Here is a 19,365-nt window from a genome sequence, read left to right as displayed (position 1 = left end):
ACATTCACAACTTCTTTCCAGTCTAACTTCACCGTCCAGTGACTGCATCGTGTTACACCTTTCTCTGCGAGACTGAAGAGCCCATTAGGAGATGTTATTTTTTGCCATGTAGATAATTAGGGAGTTGCGATGAAGAACCCCTTAACCTTCTCTTTGTTAAGATGGAGCGCCTTGAGTCAATCACTGCAAGGCAGGTTTTCTAATCCTTTTGTACATTTTGTGCTGCTTCTCTGAACTCTCTCCAATTTATCAACATCCTTCTTCAATTGTGGGCACCAGAACTGGACACGGGATTCCACCAGGGCCAAATACAGAGGGAAAATAACCTCTAGTTCTACTCAAGATCCCACCGTTTATGCCTCCCAGGATCACAATAGCTCTTTTGGCCACAACATGACACTGGGAGCTCAAGTTCAGCTGCTTCCCAAGATAGAGTCCCCCCTCGTGTAAGTACAGCCCACGTTCTTTGTTCCCAGGTGTGCACATTTCCGTTTAGCTGCATTCAATGGCTAGTGTTTGCTGCGCTCCAGCTCACCTCCGCTGAAATCCTGATTAGCCAGAAGACCTAGGTCCTGAACAACGAAAGCACCAGGCATGTTTTACACATACACGGACACTCATGGCAGCAAATGCCCGGCATGCGGAGAAGTTAACACATACAGTGTACCCCCGAGCACCCAGCTAGCGATGAGGACAGTGATTTTATTCAGAGAATAGGGAGTTTGGAGAACTGCCAGGGCAGGAATGGTAGTGCAGGGAGCCCTCTCCATTATTGCAGGGCAAGGTGCCGGGGAAGGGTATGGTGCAGGCGGGGCAGAGCAGAGACCCCAACCAGGAGCCCTCTGCAGCTCGGCTGTCACAGCCCCACTCCCTCCCTCCTGTGATAGCGGGGATGCAGAGGGCTCTCTCTGCTGCCCACGGCCGGTGACAGCCTATTCCTGCAGGTGCAGTAGGGTGGCCTCCCCCACAGCCGGGCGGTCTCTGCTCTATTATCCCAACCTCTGCATTATCCCAATGCATTCCTTGTCTCACACAGCTTCCAGCTGTCAACGTTCCCTCAGACCTGTCTTGCTGCCTTGCTTATCAGATGGGAACAAAAAGCAAGCTGCAACTCCACTTGGTTCAGACTCTGCTGTGTAGCCTCTCGACTGCAGATTCTCACTCTAACCTCAGTTCTTCTGCGGGGGTGAGTTGGGCTGCAGTCCAGGAATGGTACCAATGTTATTCTTCCCCAGACTAAAACACGTGGCTCTGCCTCTAGACATTGGTCACCACTGCAGCTGCTGAGTTGCATTGTTCTGATTTTCTTATCTACCCTTATCACAGACAGAAACCCTCAGTGTGCCAGTTTATCTCCCTTGTATAGAAGCCTCACACCCTTCCCTGCACTAGTTTTCTACGCATAGTCTAGTGATTCCTGGTCTTCTTGCCTCAGCCGAATCTTCAAAATACATTTAGATTGTAATAATTAGGGGGGGGAGGGATAGCTCAGTGGTTTGAGCATTGGCCTGCTAAACCCAGGGTTGTGAGTTCAATCCTTGAGGGGGCCACTTGGGGATCTGGGGCAAAATCAGTACTTGGTCCTGCTAGTGAAGGCAGGGGGCTGGACTCAATGACCTTTCAAGGTCCCTTCCAGTTCTAGGAGATGGATATCTCCATTAATTTTTTTTTTTTTTAATGTGAGTGCCCTCGGAGATGTGGGGCTGTTCAGTGGTGCTGGAACGAGGGGTGCTGGGGGTGCTTCCGCACCCTCTGGCTTGAAGTAGTAATCACAAACACATGGTGTCCATCTTCAGCACTCCCACTATAAAAACTGTTCCAGCCCCCTGGGGCTGTTGAGATTCTGCCCCTGGGAACAACACTGCTGGCCTACGTCAGCATTACATTTCCATCGAGGAAATGTTGGACAAACATAGGAAGAGGGTCTACAAAAATCCTTAGTAGGGCTCTGCTCTGTAAAGTGACCATCACATGCTTACTAAGAGAATTGTCTTCCTGGGTGTTTTACAGTCCAGGATCTGAGTAAGGACAAAGTTACTAATTTGTCCCGTTGGCTCTGCAGAGCCGATAATGCTATGGGGGAGTGAACTACATTTTATCATAGTCCGGCTTCTGCATCAACAACATTAACAGCATGCTGCGGGACAAGGAAGGATTTGGATAATGCGGCTGGTCAGATAATAGAGTTTCCGAAAATCAGGAGTATACTGTATATGACCCAGTGCCACATGTTTTCAACCCCCTGATGCAGATATACACAGTGGAGTGTATGAGTGGGAGAGAGAGAGACAGGATAATTCCCTCATGCTTCAGGCCATAAACCAGCCACAGACTCTTTGGTTGAGAGAGAAAGTGGTTAGCAATCCCTGAGTTGCTCTCACAAATATTTGCATGTACTATTTTTGGAGAGGAGTCGGTGCAGATCCGATGGCAGAACGTGGCTCACCGGGAGGAGTTTGTGTGCATGCACGGCTGGTTACGTATGCCATGTCAGAGGTCAGGAAGGTGGTTAGCCCTTCAGGGATGCTTTACCTGTTCTCAATAGGAGAAAGATGTAGGGGAAAAAACGGGAGGCAGTTAAGAGAAAGAGCAACAGACATGGCAAAGAGGCTGGAAGGGCCGAGTGATGAAGAAAGGGCCTGATCCAGAGTCCACTGAAATCAGTGGGAGTCTTTCCATAGACTTGGGATCAGGCCCTAAAAGAGCTAAGTGCTAGATTGTGCGATTTGTCCCCATCCCTATGTGCAGGATGGCACAGAGCCTCTCTGCTCACGGGAAAACGCTGGCACATTGTGCCCTCCTGGAGCTCCCGTGTGTGTGTGCTCCCCGCCCCAGGAGCCAATGCAGAGGGCTGGCAGGGCTATGGCCTCATGTCCCCATTGCCATGATCCTTCGGGCCATTTTCTTGATGGCAGGAGAAGGCACTAAGCAGCCCCTGCTCCTAAGGGCTGCTATTGCAATCAGCCCCGTTAGTGGTCCAGGCAGAGAGGGCAGGCTTCTTGCACCCCAGCCTCTGCAAGAGGACTGATCACAATCTGGCCATGAATCTGTATGTTCTGGCTACACAGTAATGGGGTGGGGTGGGCAGGGACGGCTTTAGGAACTGTGGGAGTGCACAGCTGCGATGAAGCAGAGGTATTGGTCACAGCTGCGAAATTCAAATGGGTGTTGTAACAACGAGGGCTGGAATGAAACAAAGGGAAGGACAATTTAGGCAGAAAGGGGCCCGCTGCTGCCCACACTAAAGTCAATCAATTTTTCTAGTGACCTCAGTGGCTGCATCCAATACCTGGAAAAGCTTCCTGGCAGCGAGATCTATTAGACTGTGTAATGGGGCAGGGGTAGCCGCTCCATTGGTTGGGACATTTAACAGCAAACTTGACACAACTCTAGGGAATCTGCTGTAGGGGAGAGTCCTGCCCGGGCTTGGATTGGCTCCTGGAACATTACCACCCAATGGAACTTTGCCGCCTTTGTGATTGTATAAGACAAGCCGCGTCCCCTTAGTAACGGGTTCTGATAAGGATGGCGGCCTTATCAGCAGAGGGGGTAAGGAGAGTCTGTCAGCTTCAGGTAAGGATAGCTGCCATTCATTCAGGTGTGTCAAAGCAGCCCGGAAATACTGAGAGGTCAGAGCCATTAGGTCAAATCCTACTCTAGGCAATACTGGTGGAAATTCCAAAGAACCTCATTGACACTAGTGGGAGCTACTCCAGATTTACCTCTCTGAGCTCAGAAGCTGGGTCTTTAATGCCACAGCACAGCCGGGGCTCGGCGGAGTTAGCTCTGAACCTCAGCACAGCACCCAGCAGGTGTCTCTGTGATGCTGACAGTCCTTTCCCTCTGCCTCTTTCTGACCCCCAGACCTGCTCTCTTTCTCTTCTTTTTACCTTCAGATCAGATGAGGGTTTATACCCCCTCCCACTGCAATATTGAGTGAGGGGAACAAAAGGTTAGATCCCTGCACGCCACACCGTCACAAGGCCCACACCTCCTTCTAAGCATCTGGGAATTAGAAGTGTTGCTGAAATGGCCTATATCAGCTCTGGGAAGTTTATGGCTGGCCATTGTACACCTGGCCTCAAACCAAAGGGCAGTTTATGGCAGGTAGAACAGAGACGACAGAAGAGGAAGTACGCGGATCCTGCCCTTCGCTCCCACTGGGCACTCAGCACCCCGCAGGGTTCGGCCCCATGGATTTGACTCCCACAAAGACACTGGGCTGCAGCCTGTTGCTGGATGGCTGCAGTGATGAGGCAAATCTCTCCTGCTGCAGGACCAACCCTATAAGGGTCAGGAAGGAACTTTGCCGCTTCCATGATTGCACCTTTAGACATATTCCTGAGCAAGGAGTGGGGTGGAAGCTGCACCAACCCAGGAATCGCCTTGAGGCACAATTCCCTCCCCACGCCAGGGAGAAAGTACCTCACAGTGACTTGAAAGAGTGCTTGTACCAGGCCGGCTACTCTGACCTACTACGGGGGGATGCGGGTTGGAGCCAAGGCTCTACCCAATTTCCCACCCAGCCACACCTATCCACAGAGCAGAGGCTGTGAGCTGCACCAGACCGCGACCTGAAACCCAGCTAGGCCAAGCAAGGGTCGGAGGAGACATGGGGGTGGATGGCTGTGACTCCCCCACTTGGTCCAGTAAGCCCCCAGTCACTTTCTGAGAGCTGCTTGCTCCCCTCTGATGTGGGATATCAGACATGAGAGACCAAGCAAGTGCCTGCATCCCCCGCCACTCCCATCCCACTTGCGTTTATGTCTCTGTGCCAGAGGGAAGAAGGGCGCCAGTGCCTGCGAGAGCTCCTGCGATGGGAGGAGTTTGATGACGTGAGGGATCTGAGGCGTAGCATAGAGCTCGACAGTCTTTACAGCAGCATTGTGTTCGCCATGGAGAAAGGGCTGTCCTGGCCTGCAGTCGTGGAAGCGGGAAAGCTTGCGGAAGAACTGCTGAACGAAACCAAAGGTGCATCCTAGCAATGGGAACCGCCTCCAGCATCCTGCTTCTCCTGTCTGTCTCTCCCCGGTGTAAATCAGAAGCATGGAAGGCAGTGCTGTTACCCTGGGGTGAAACAGGTGCAAGGAGAATCAAGCCCTAAATGTTTGGGGGGAGGGGGTTAATATTTGGTGGGTCAGTTGTCCCCATGCAGCCCCCTCATGACGAGACTTGAACACAGGGTTCCAGGAGAGGGTTCCACTGAACTCGCATTTCTTGAGCTTTGCACAGAGATGCTTTTGCATAGAGATGGTTTTGGCAGAGTCTCTCCAAGACAATGTGCACATGATGACTGTGGCGGTGCTGACTTTTGGAGAAAACGAGGCTGTCGTCCAGGTAAATGATGACAAATTAGTCCAGCATGTCCCTAAAGATGTTATTTATGAAATGCTGCAAGGTCACCAGGGCATTGCACAACCCAAACAGCATGACCAAATATTCAAAGTGACCACAGCTGGTACGGAACATGATCTTCCATTCCTCTCCTTCTCAGATCCTCCCCAGGTTATAAGCTCCATGGAGGTCCAAATTTGTGAAGACCTTGACAGAAAGGAGTCTTTTGAGTAGGTCATTAATAAATGCTAAGGGGTACTGGTTCGGATTATAATCTTGTTCAGAGTTTGGTAGTCCACACAAGGCCAGAGGAAGCCTTCTTTCTTTGCCATACAGAAGCTCAAGTCCCCGGCTTGAGATGTGGAGGGGTGAATGAACCCTGCAGGTTTTCCTTGAGCTACCTACTGGGTGTCTGTAGTTCCGATTCAGAGAGGGAGTAAATCACCCGAAGGGAACCTCTGCCTCCAGCTGGAGGCCAGCATGGCAGTGCCAGGGTGATAGGGTGTCTGCTTTCTTTTTGTCAAACATGTTGGCAGAGTGATGATATTTAACAGGAATCCCTAGAACTGTTGGGAGGGAATGGGGGGGTCATGGGGCTTGCCAGGGTCACCTTTGGATCCCCTCTTTGCTGCTCTGAATTCTCTGGATTCAAGTAAGCTGCAAAGGGTTGGTGGTCCCTTGTCAGCTCTTGGGAAACAGGATTGCTTCCTGATTGCCACTGGATGCATGGATCAAGGGCAATGAGCCAGGGGATGACAATGACAACTGATGAATTTGGTGCACAAATTAGCGCAAACTGGAGGATTTCAAAGGGTAGTTACCTCTAAGGGCGCTGTCTTGTGGGTGACCAGTTCTGGCCGAAGGAGTGACCCATCCATGGACTCTGCTAACTCAGGAGGGTCCTTGCACTGGGTGGGGATCTTGTGTGCTACTGCTTGGCTGAACTCCAGATCCATGAAGTTGCCTGAGGCACCCAAGTCCACCAGCGATTCTAGGTTGGTATCAGGCATCACAGGGTGCCGGAGAGGGAGTTGGAGATGTATTGGATGCTGATTGGCCATCACCAGGGTACTGGCAGACAAGTGTTGGTATGGACCGTTGGGGAGAGGAGACCAGCAGGGCTGGGGCTTGACATTTCCTGATGAGGGCACAGATCGGATCTTGGCATGGAAACTCAGTGCAAAGTCTCCTGGTTCCCCACAATATAGACACAGGCCTGATGCCTGGTGTCAATATTTCTCTATGTGGGGGAGGCAGGGCCAAACCTGATCGACTTGCATGGGTTTGGGCGATGGAGAAGGGACTGATATGGAGGGGGGCCAGACCGGCAGGACTGGCAGGAGCCAGAAGGCCCATCTTTTTTCTTGGCGGCGTTCAGTCAGGCTATTGTCAATCTTGATGTTTAGCTCAGCGAAGATATCCAGGCCAGACGGGGATTCCACCCAGGCCTGTTCATCTTTAAGATCATTGTTCAGGCGGAGCCAGAAATGATAAAACTGGGCAGCCTCATTCCGCTCAGTGTCTGCTACCGAGCATTGGAACACCGCTGCACATTTAGCAGCTGGCCGGCCTCCCTGCCGCAAGGCCTGAAGTGCGGCTTTGGCTGGACGCTTGCAACTGCGGTCATCGAAATCACTTCCACAGCTCAAACAAAGTCCTCAAATTGTCCCCAAAGCCAGCTTGATTTTCCCAGGAGTGGAAACACCCCCGTCAGGGCCACCCCCATAAGCAGGCTGATAATCAGTCCTGCTTGGGCTTGGTCAGTGGGGCATGCCTGCGGGCGGAGCAGAAGGAGGAGCCAACACTGAATTAGGAACCGCCAACATTTGTTGCAATCACTATTGAACTTGTCAGGCACAGGGAGCAGGGGTCCGCACTTGCAGGGTGGCACCCTGAGCCTGCAAGGTCTGTAGGGGTCCCACTCGCTCCATCAGAGAGATACTGGCCTTTGTGTTAGCTCTAGTTCCCTTATTATTTGTGTTTTCTTTTGGGGCTGCTCACACTGTCAGAGACCAGGATGTGGGCAGTCGCGCCAAGTGGTTGGAGCAGGAATTGGTAGCCAGGAATAGGAACCGAGGGTCAAGCCAGGATCAAAGGCCAGATGCCAGAGCCAAGGGGGAGAGCTGAAGCCAGGAATGGGAGCTGAAGGTCAGTCAGGTTATCTGGAGCAAGGTAGGAGCAGGGCTGGGCCCAAGGCAGGTGCTATCACAGCCATGGGCGAATGCTTTGAGCAGCCTCCAAACTGCTGCTGCTGGGCTTAAGAGCTGGTCTGCTGACCCCTCCCCACCATTCAGGCAGTGTGGCCAAGGCTGGAACGAGGCCAGGAACAAGCAGACGCAGGGCCTACTGCAGCCGTGGGCGAATGCTTTGTGCAGCCAGTGCCCTGCTGATCTAAAGAGCAGGTCTACTGAGCCCCCTCAGCCAATCGGGGGTTTGGCCAATCAAGCAGCTCAGGTGGGGCCCAGCTGAACTCATTAGGCTGCCTCTGATTAACAAGCGAGCGGCGGGTCCTTACTCCCGCCACACAGGCGCAAACCACGCGTGTAAATATCGCCTGACTATTTTTCTTCCCACACAAGCGTCTAGATTTGGCACTGGCCCCTGCTGGTGGCCTTTGGCAAGTCACCTAACTTCCCTGTCTCCGAGTCCCCCTCTGGAAAACAGGGATATTGACCGAACAGGAGGAGTGAAGATTAATCAGATAATGGTTCCATTCGGTCCCATCATTTACACGGGTGTAACCCCACTGGGGTCCCCTCCGGGATCACCAGCATTGCACTGGTGTAACTGAGGGGAGAATTTACCCCAGTGCCAGGTTAGGGCCTGATGCATCATCCACCAAAGACAACGAGTCTTTACAACGGGTCTCAGCTTGGACCTCTAGAACCTGATCCTATAAGGCACCCTGAATCACCATTGACGTCAGCGAGCTCCAAGGGCATTCAGCTCTTCGCAGGATCAAGCCCCGTTGTCACTTGTCAATCCCGTCCATTGCTTGCCTTGCTTTTAACATGCAAATGCATGTGTTTCAGGCATAGCTTTCAACTGAACTACTTTGCCCTGGAAAGTGCACAGTGCCTCTTGCTACATGCATTATTTTGGTGACCTTAACATCATCCTCCGCAGGTTTGTGTCATTTTTTTTTTTGCCCCCACTTTGCTGCCAAGAAACAAATTAGAGCTAATACTGTCCTTGTTTGCTTATGAGATAATACATTCAGTTCACACCATTTAGGCGTGTCGTTGTGTTTATTTAGCACAAGATTTAAGCAGAGATGGACTCGGGCCAAAAAGTTTGGATCCGGATCTCATTTGAACTTTCTCAAATCCTTTCTTTATATCTGGGGTTTCAGGGTTGAATTCCACCCCCTTTAGTTCTAGGGCTTGTCCTACACTCGTCCAAACAAAGGATGAGTGATCTCCCCCCCCCACACACACACACTTCTCACTCTAGAGGCTGTACAGGGCCAGATTCTCCTCACACGACTGATTTTATACCAGTCTTAGTCTCCTGACTTCAGCCGAGTTGCTTCTGATTCACATCAGCATACGTGAGAAGGGGAATCAGATCTAGAATAAGTTGAGAGGTGCAGGTGTCAGATCCCTTCCTCCTTCATGCCCCTTTAATGAAGAGCAGCAGATGAAGGAGGGAACGGCTGGTAACGGGCACCAGAAGGGGAGACAGGGGGCTATGCCCCCCCCCACTTTTTACCAGCTGTAAACGAGTGACGGGGGGAGGGGGCGGAGAGGAGTGAGGGGGGGGGGGGGTCTTGGGGGAGGAGAGGCGGCACCGGGACAGGCCCTTGGGGGAAGGGGCAGCGCAGAGGCGGGGCCTTGACTGGAAGTGCAACACAGGGGTTGGGCCACAGTTCAGGCATCAGTGCCCCCCCCCACACACACTTTTAGGGAGCTTCCAGTGCTCCTGGGCGGTAAAGCCACAGTGACATAGTTAGACTGGCCGTCATTACGCAACAGTCAGACAAAGGGACAGTTTTCCTACCTTCCATTCTGGGAAGCACAGGGGTAAGGGTCTGGGGAGAGGGCATCTAGCCATCATGGTGCACCTGGGTGTTTCACCTCACATCCCAGTCAGTTATAGTCCCTCTCTTCTCCGTGCAAGGTGATCAGAGCCACCCACGTGCCTTGGGATGAAAGAGAGAACAGAGCTCCCTTGGGGATGCCTGGATAGGATACAAACCTACCAGTTACAAAGCATGGCCCTTGGTTCCTTGCTTCGCAATGTTGGGCGTGAGAATGTTTACGCTTTTAATGCACTCACTAAATAACTGCCCGTTTGTATGACTGACCGTAAAGCCGATGCCTCTGGGTGTATGGCATTTAGGGCCTACGTGGTGCTGAGTACCACCTCCAAGGAGCTGAGCAGCCTTCTCCGCCAATGAGCAAATGGGCGCTGCACGTCCCTCTATCTGGCCTGTGACGGGTGAGTTGGTGAGGTTGGGGACAATCAGAGATTGCTAGCTGTTTACTTATGAGCTAATCACGCTGGTGAACATAGTTTGAGGTGGGTCATGTTTGCATAATGCTGGTTTCGAAGGCCTCACTGTTGTTGTCATAGTAGCCAACTTGTTTGCACTACACGTTTATTCTGCACATTCGCTCTGGGCTTGAAGAAAGTTCTGCAGGCCACTCGGGTTTGGGCTTTGAGGGTAGCCTAGTGTGAATGACAGCCTAGCAAAACCATGTCACATAGAAGGTGAAATTCACCTCGTGCCAGGGACCAGCTCCAGGCCTATGCACTCCTTGCAACTCACATATGCCGAGAGCTTAAGTGGGACTTAAGAACTGCATAGGCCAGTTCTGATTCCTCTGTGTATGGGTGAATTTTATTATTTGTATTACTGTAGCACCTACAAGTCCCCATTACGGACCAGGACCCCATTGTGCTAGGGGCTGTACAAAGATGGTCCCTGCCTCAAGGAGTTTCCAGTCTGAGTAATTCACTCAGAATTGGCTGCCTTTCAATGGTGTCCTAGTTATTGCCACACAACACCCGCGATCGTAATATCGATTCTCAATCGAGCCTTATGAGACAGATTCTATTTGGGACATCCATAGCTTCTTAGCCATTAGATTAAGTTTAATTAAAACATCACAAACAAATTAAATTTTCCTTTGCAGGGTGGGGAAGAGCCATGGGGTATTATAATAAAGTAGCAACCCATTCTCAGTTTTCCCTGCCAATTCACAAGGGAAGGAGCTGTGCTGCGTAGTTTATAATCAGCCCTGCTGAATAATGGATAGGGAGCTAATGATAGATTGAAATCTTGCGAAAGAGCCAGTGTGCACCAGGAGTTAATCTCCGGAACTAAATCTTTGTGGAAAAAACAAACAAAAACTCATTTCAGGGTGAGGAGCCCAAACTTTGACACTGATGGAAAATGCTGCTTTTATAAACTAAGACTGCGGTAGAAATATTGTTAAGACCATTTCCATCAGTATGTTAGCTGCGAAAGCTTAACTATGTTATTTGTTATTTAGACAGTGCCAATATTGTGCTCTGTGCATTACAGACAGCAAGAAGATTCCGCACTGCCTTGCTCCTTTGTGAGGTCACCAATGCTTGTGCAACATGAGTGTAAAATGCTGGTGTGAGTGGAGAATTCTGATATGGGAGCGTTGCCTCGTTTGCACAGGTGTAAACGACTGCTCAAGGTGCAAGGCAATGGAGAAGCAGGCCCAAGGTCCTCTGCCCTGATCTAAATAGCCAGCTTGCAGGCCAAGGATGGTGCATGGAAAAGCAAAGTGTCCCAGCAGTGACGTTTCACGCCTGTTTGGTTAGTTGCGTATGTTTTGTTCCTGTTTTCTATTGTCTTTTTAACTCTTCTTTCAAAGGGGATTCAGGATTATGGGCTACCTGGAAGAAGGTTGGGGGGATTTGAAGGTGGAGGTGTGGTGGATGAAGGAGAAAGTAGGGGTACGGTGAACAGGATCAGAGGCAGAGGGGGCCTCTTGGACTTGGGCATGCTGATGGGAATGGGAGAAGGGTTGGTTCCTCATGCAGCCTTAGGCAGAGTGGAGTGGTTAAAGGGTAGTGAAAAGAGACAAGAGCAGAGAGGTAGGGAGGTGTTATGTTGTGCATGGCCATAAGGCAAGGACTAGGGACCCACTCCGAAGCCCACAAAAGTCAATGGGAGTCTTTCCTTCACGGGACTTTGGACCATGCCTTTGGGGTGGAAGGTTGGGGAGGTAACGGAGAGATCTGAAGAGGGAGGGGATGTGCTCGGCAAGGGGAACAGCATACAAGATGGATTGGGGGAATCCCCCGAAAAGGATGTTGATACATTTGAGAGGGTTCAGAGAAGAGCCACAAAAATGATTAAAGGATTAGAAAACTGCCGTATAGTGATCGGTTCAAAGAAGTCAATCTATTTAGTGTAACAAAGAGAAGCCAAAGGGTTGGCTTGATTACCGTCAATCAGTACATAGCTGGGGAACAAATATTTGATAATATGTTCTTCGGTCTAGCTGAGAAAGGTATAACACACTCCAATGGCTGCAAGCCGGAGCTAGACAAATTCAGACTGGAAATAAGGCGTCCATTCTTAACAGTCAGAGTAATTAACCATTGGAACAACTTACCAAGGGTGGTGGTGGATTCTCCATCACCGGCCATTTTTAAATCAAGATTGGATGTTTTTTTAACCACCGGTATATACTTTGGGAATCACTCTGGTGCAGTTCTCTGGCCTGTGTTAGAGAGGAGGTCAGACTGGATGATCACAATGGTCCCTTTCTGGCCTGGGAATTGATGAATCTTTGAAAAGGGGAGACCTGGGGTGGTGAGAGAGGAGGCAGTCTTGGTAGCTAGGTGAAAGGGAATGTCTGCTGCCTTCTTTTGCAATCCCAGCCAAATCCCCATCAACCTCTGAAATGAAAAATGCAAAGGCTTATTTGTTTTCCTTTATATACAAAGATTAGGGCTGTGCACACAAAGCCCGGGAGAGAAGGTTTGCAGGAGAGGGAAGGGCAGAGACACCTTCCTACACCAGGACACAGTCTGCAAAGCAAGGCTAGGCTTCCTCAGGGCAGCATCCTGGCCACCTGGCACCTTGTAAGTGTCACTTTGCTGCCACTTCACAGTGACCATCTCTCCCCTACACCCACCCGCCCCAGTATGTGCCTGAACCAGAGCCCACTGAAGTCAGTGGAAAGAGCTCAGAACTTCTAAGGATCCTCCACCCTTCCCAGTTTCTCATGTGGCTGCAGCTTGCTCCCCTTCAGCTCTCCTGGAGAGTCCAACACTTCCTGTAGCTCTCCACTCACCCTGCAGCTCCCGTCCTGCCCCCTGGCCCTCTGTGCATTGCATGGCTCCCTCTCTCCTTCAGATCACACCTCCTCCACAGGCAGTGGCTGCTCCCTGTACAAGGATGTATTGCTCCAGGTGGATATGGCTAGAACTAGGGCCCAGACGCACAAAGGGACTTCGGCATTGCAGCACTGACCACCATGGCACCTTGCTAATCACAGGAACAACAGTGCAATCCACAAAGCCTGAGTTAAGCACCTAGGCTCCCGGTATAATGAATGGCCAGAGAGAGGTGCCTTAGAATGCAATCCACAAAAGGTCCACCTCTGTCAAGGTGGCTAGACAGAGAGCCACCTTGCTAGCCAATGGGAGATGCCAACAACAGAGGTGTACACATAGCTACTCCCCTCTCACCGAGATAGGCGCCTAAGTCCCGGCTGCAGGGAAGTGCCTATCTCTGTTTGCAATCTATGAACCTTTCTAGTAGTTATAGTCTCTTAGCTGTACCTGGATGGAGTGACTCACACTCCCTCTCTAAACTCCCTGACAAAACTCCCTTGTTTTCTAGCTCAGAGGACACCAGCACACAGCTATACCTTGTTATCACATTAATGCAGGCATTTATACAAAATGAGGGGGGAGGGATAGCTCAGTGGTTTGCGCATTGGCCTGTTAAACCCAGAGTTGTGAGTTCAATCCGGGGGGATTTGGGGCAAAAATCTGTCTGGGGATTGGTCCTGCTTTGAGCAGGGGGTTGGACAAGATGACCTCCTGAGGTCCCTTCCAACCCTGATATTCTATGAAGAGAACCCCATCTTCTGGACTCAGGTACCTAAGTAGTTACTTGCAGGAGGAGGAAAAGGTGGTGGTACCCACCTTATAATTTTTGACCCAGTGGTTACAGCCCTCACCTGAGATATAGGAAACCCAGATTCAATTCCACCCTCTGCCTGATGGGGAGAAAGGATGTGAACAGAGGACTTTCACTTGTCAGGGGAATGCTCTAACCACTGGGCTAAAAATTATAATGGGGGGAATTCTGTGGATCACAGCGGAGCCAAAAACTGGGACGTAAGCGCCTACGTCTGGGGTTTAGGCACCTAACTACCTTAGTGGATTGGGGCCTAAATGCCTTGCAGCTGGTTTTGCTCTCACTCCAGTGTAACTCCATTGGCTTCATTGGAGTGGCTGTAGATTTACACCCATGTAAGTGACGTCAGAATCTGCTCCCGGGTGCTGATACCCACTCATGTGCCTGGGTGCTGTGAGGGGCAGGTGTAAGAGTGCTGGATGTGGCTGGGGAGACCAGTGGGCAGACTCCATCATGCAAGGGAGGGCACCGGACTTGAGGTAGCAGCAGGCTGCTGTCAGCGCCTGGCTGTAATTGCTGTTGTCCTGGAGTGATGGAACATTTAACTAGAAATCGTTGCATGGTTAAACACAAGCTGGCTATGCCCTAATGAGAAGAACAACACAGCCCTAACATACAGCCGAATTTGGCTCCTCATAGACAGACATGCTGTGCTCCATCCCCTATGCCCGTAGGGCGCTGCCACCCTTGCATATCCCAGCTGGAATGGCCCAGATCCTCTATGGCGAGGTGCTGATACTCCACAACTTGCTAGTACCCCCAGATCCTGAGCAGTCCAAATGAGAGAACTTTAGTAGTGGCAGGATCGTGCGGGCAGATATGGGGGGAGGGATGAATGGGAGGGTCAATGCTGACTCCAGTTCTCTTTCCAGTCCAGCTCTCCTTTTCCGGTAGCATCTTGGTGCTATTAATCACTGGCCCCAAATATAGACTTCCCTTCAGTAAAACTTTGGCCTCTCCACGCCTGCTGTTTTCCTGAAGGTCTTGATCCAGAAACGATGTGATCAGAGTCTATTCTCAGTTACACCAGTGTAACTCCAGGGTAACTCCACTAGCTACTCCGGATTTACAGCGATGTAACTGAGCCCGCTATGGGCTTGGGGTTGTGAAATAACCCTGAAACCACTCTTTAACTGAAGCTGATGGACCTAATTCGGAACTCATTCATACCAGTGTAATCACAGACCTGATTTACATGTTATTTCAGCTTCATGGATACAGAGATTGTAAGCTCTCTGGGGCAGGATCATCTCTTTGTTCTGTGTTTGTACAGCCCCTTGCGCAGTGGGGTTCTGGCCCATGACTGTGGTCCTAGACTCTGCTGCAATATAAATAATAATAATTATCATAATAATGGTCACTCTGAGAGGAAGGATCATCTTGTGGTGAAAACGCTGGCCGGGGCTTCAAAGATCTGGGTTCAATTTCCTGGCCCTGTCAGAGGCTCTGTGTGTGATGCACAACTCTCCAACAAACCCTGATTCTCATTTAGACTGGGAGCACTTAACACAGGGGCGGGCAAACATTTTGGCCTGAGGGCTGTCTCAGGTTTCAGAAATTGTATGGAGGGCTGGTTAGGGGAGGGAGTCGTGGCCCGCCCCCACCCCCCATTTGCCCCCCCCTGGATTCCCATCCAACCCCCCTATTCCCTGACTGCCCCCCGGGGACCCCTGCCCCCCCCGCTCCCTGTCCCCTGACCACCCCTGAAACCCCTGCCCCTGACTGCCCCCTGCTGCCCCATCCAACCCCTCCTCTCATTCCTCACTGCCCCCCCAGGACCCCTGCCCCATCCAACCTCCCCTTCCTCCTGTCCCCTGACCGCCCTCCAAACCTTCGCCCCGACTGCCCCACACTGCCCCATCTAACCCCTCCTCTCATTTCTGACCCCATTCAACCCCCCTGTTCCCCGACCCCTATCCACACCCCCACCCCTTGACCACTCTCCTGAACTCCCCTGCCCTCTATCCAACCCCCCCTCCCCACTCCCTGCCCTCCTTACCGTGCTGCCTGGAGCACTGGTGGCTGGCCTTCACCACCGCGCAGCACAGAGCACTGGGTCAGGCCAGGCTCTGCAGCCCCGCTGCCCAGAGCATTGCGCCAGCGGCGCGATGAGCTGAGGCTGCGGGAGAGGGGGAACAGCAGGGGAGGGGCCGGGGGCTAGCCTCCCAGGCCAGGAGCTCAGGGGCCGGGCAGGAGGGTCCCGCGGGCCAGATGTGGCCCACGGGCCGTAGTTTGCCCACCTCTGACTTAACACCACTTTGGTAGCGTAAAGTGGTTTTTAAGTCACGTTACCAGCTGCCTGCCAGAACCGGGTAAAGGGGTCTTAGTGCAAATGAGAACGAGGCTCTCTGTGCCTGCGTAACATGGGAATAATAACAATGCTTCCTTTCTCTCACCTGTCGCCTGTCTTGTCTATTTAAATTCTGAGTGCTTCCTGGCACTGATTCGGGATCTGTCTACAAGCAGTACAGTGACACGACTACGACGCAGCGATGTCATAGTCGCTGTAGTAAACCCACCTCCACTAGGGGCAGTAGCTAGGTCAATGGAAGGATTCTATTCTGGGCTTAGGTTGGTTTGTCTACCCTGCTTTTATGTCAGCATAATTTATGTCGCTCAGGGGAGTGAATAAATCACCCCTCTGTGACATAAGTTACACCAACATAAGCGCCGGTGTGAACAGTGCTGTGTCGGCGGGTGAGCGTCTCCGGCCGCATAGCTATTGCTGCTCGCAGGGGCTGTAGTCGTGAAGCCAATGGGACAGCTCCCTGCCGTCGGCTTAGAGCGGCTACGTTAGAGAGCTTGTAACGGCACAGTGGGTGCTGCTGTAAACTCTCTTGTATAGCCGTAGCCTTAGGGATGTGATTTTTTTACCCCCCTTTGAGCGACATAGCTCGGTCAAGCTACGTTTTAGGTGTAGCCCAGGTGGGCATGCAGTGCCTAATGTTACCACTGGACTCTCTAGTTGCTACTGTAATATTAATACACATTTTGCCCACTCCCTGCTTGCTGTGGAGTGAAATCTATGCCAAGGGCTTCTGAATTTGATGTGTTCTTCATTATTTGGCTTCTCCCTTGACATATATAAACACTATAACAAATGATCTAGGTCTATACACTCCCGTTAGGGTCATTTTATCAAGAAGGCCAATTTTGCACATGGCCCCATTCATGGGCGCAAAACCTGCATTAGCATGAGGCATCTGGGCAGTCAAAGCCCTTACTGGTATCATCACCACTGCAGTTCAAACCTTTGTGAAGGAATAACATGCAGTCACTCCTCATTCTAAGTGCTGGGACAATGGTGTATTTGATCTCCCTATCAGCCAGTTCAGCATAGACTCACATCAGTTTCCTGAAGCATTTGGCTACAGTCTTGCCACCCGCCAGCTGAGGCTGGGAATCTCATGAGCCAGATCTCTTCACCCCAATGACTTTACTTCCCAGGGCTCCACCTACTTTTACTCCAGATGGTGTCATCACTCTCAGACTTGTCATTGTTGACTTTGAGGAAGTGTAATCCACACACCTCCTGGGTGCGGTGTTCTGTCCCATCTAGTGGCGCTGAGACTGCTTAAAGAGAGAGAGATAAAATAAGTCTTCTCTACAGTCTTAGCTAACAGGCAGTTGGCTTTTAGCTCATGCGGTAGAGGCTCATGCCATAGGCACCGACTTCCCCGCTTTCCCCTGGGTGCTCACCCCCTCCCTCTGCCCCCGGCCCCGCCCCCACTCCACCCCTTTCATGCCACCCCGCCCCTGCCCCACCCCTATTCCAACTCCTTCCCAAAGTCCCCGCCCTGGCCCTGCCTCTTCCCCACCTCCTCCCCTGAGCGCACCACATTTCCGCTGCTCCCACTCCCTCCCAGCACGCCGCCAAACAGCTATGGAAAACTGGGCACCTGTCAACCCTAAATGGCGCCCGGACACAGAAGCCAAAAACTGGACTGTCTGGGTAGAATCTGGATGGGTGGCAACCCTACCGCTTGCAGGAAAGCAAGTAGACCCTCTGGCCCAGTCCTACTCCCCCCAAAAAGGGAGTTTTGCCTTTGATTTTGGTGTGAGCAGGCTCAGGTTCTAAATGGTCTAAGAGGAACTAAAAAGTCTTCAACGAGATTGTCACTTCCAAAGCATTGTGACAAGTAAACACAGAAATAGATCCCTCCAGATAAGTCTGTAGTCATCTGATATAACGTTAGCAGTCTGGCATGAACATTAGGCCTATACAGTTAGACCACTGATGTGCAGAGACCACTGTGTACGATGCTGACCAATATTGTCTCATAATTGCCTTTTTCTCCCTCCTGGCTCTCTATATCCAGCTGTTCTCTCTTGTCTTATACTTTGATTGTAAACTCCCTAGGGCAGGGATCGTCTTTTTGTTCTGCGTTTGTACAGCGCCTGGCACAATAGAGCCCTGGTCCCTGGCTGGGCTCCTAGGCGCTGTGGTAACACATATAATAAATAACAACAGCAGCATTCAATGTGACCTCAAAGGCAATTCAACAAGAGGTGTGAGTGTGCACTGCAGAATCAGTAGGTGCAGAACCAGCCCTTGATCTGTTACAACTCTACCCTGATATAACGCGACCCGATATACACGAATTCGGATCTAACGCGGTAAAGCAGTGCTCCGGGGGGGTGGGGCTGCACACTCCGGGGGATCAAAGCAACTTTCACCTATAATGCGGTAAGATTTTTTGGCTCCCGAGGACAGCGTTATATCGAGGTAGAGGTGTATATGTGTCTGTCACAAAAATTCCCCTTCCCTCATGTAGCTGATTCAAGGGCATAGCAACACCATCACAGTGTAAAATACTGGAGTGGGGTTATCCCAATAGGATCATTGTCTGCCAAAAACATTTGTCAAACCGTTTCATTTGTTGTAAGCTTCCGGGCTGAGTTGCAGCCCTTCTTGTATAACTCAGCATCATCCTTCAACCCGAGCTGTTGTGTCCTGTAAAATGCAGCCCCGTGGGTCTAACAACAGCCCTGAAGAAACAGCGGCTTCCCATCTTTCCCCCGCGACAAGATCAGTGTGGGATAATATCAATTTATTTCCCCCCCAACCAAATATTGGTTGGCGCCAATCACCTCATCCTTTACACAGCAAAATGCCATTCTGATTGCTACCAGAACATTTTCTTTTCGTTTCTTTCCAGGTTTACCCGTTTCTCAGGCCATCTGTGTCCTAAAGGATAAACTCGTGGCATGTGAGCCAAAGCTGAGTCCATTCAAACCGTGTGTCTTGTGTGAATACTTCTATCACACGCTCATCAGGCACTACCAGCTCTACCAGTTTGTGCTGTGTCGGGAGAGAGATGTCGAACAGACGTCTGCCCACCTAGAAATCTGTGTGCCACCACAGCCTCTGCCCCTGATGGCAGGCATCGAGGCTGAAGTCTGGCACTATCAGCAGCAGCTGGCTGCCCTCTCAGCCGCTGAGGTCCAAAAACGTACCAACATGCTGCTCCTCCGAGAGACGCTCCACCTGGAGAGGGAGCATATGTTGCAAAGAGCGTATGATGATCTGAAATCACGAGCAGAGATCCTAGACAGACAGGTAACACTGTAGTAGCTGTAGAGAAACGGGCACTTCATACTGAAAGGGATGCAGTGTGCTCCACAGGCGAGGATACAACAAGTCAGGAGACCTGGATTCAGCTTCTGGGTCTGGCACTGATTCACTTTGTGACCTTGGGCATGTCACTTCACCTTCTGTGGCCTCAATTGTCACCAGCCCCTGGGACAATGTTCCCCAGAGACATGCCTGGGGTGGCCAGGAATCCGTGGCACATGCATGGAGGTTCTTCCTATTTATGATGATCCTTAGGTATTTTGACATGAGTTGAAAGAAGAACAGGAGTACTAGTGGCACCTTAGAGACTAACAAATTT

General features: G+C 51.2%; 1 protein-coding gene across 1 annotated transcript in view; it reads left to right on the top strand.

Moving 5' to 3' along the window:
* The first annotated feature begins 3,525 nt into the window (after positions 1–3,525).
* Positions 3,526–19,365, top strand: part of C3H8orf74 (chromosome 3 C8orf74 homolog) — a 24,048-nt gene continuing 8,208 nt past the window's right edge. Inside the window, exons 1-3 of the mRNA XM_034766925.1 lie at positions 3,526–3,573; positions 4,779–4,971; positions 18,631–19,031. Of these exons, the coding sequence (XP_034622816.1) occupies positions 3,526–3,573; positions 4,779–4,971; positions 18,631–19,031 (642 nt within the window). The remainder of the gene's footprint in view (positions 3,574–4,778; positions 4,972–18,630; positions 19,032–19,365) is intronic.

This window comes from Trachemys scripta, chromosome 3 (genome assembly GCF_013100865.1).
Source record: "Trachemys scripta elegans isolate TJP31775 chromosome 3, CAS_Tse_1.0, whole genome shotgun sequence".
NCBI lineage: Eukaryota > Metazoa > Chordata > Testudines > Emydidae > Trachemys > Trachemys scripta.
This window is presented reverse-complemented; position numbering and strand designations above follow the sequence as displayed.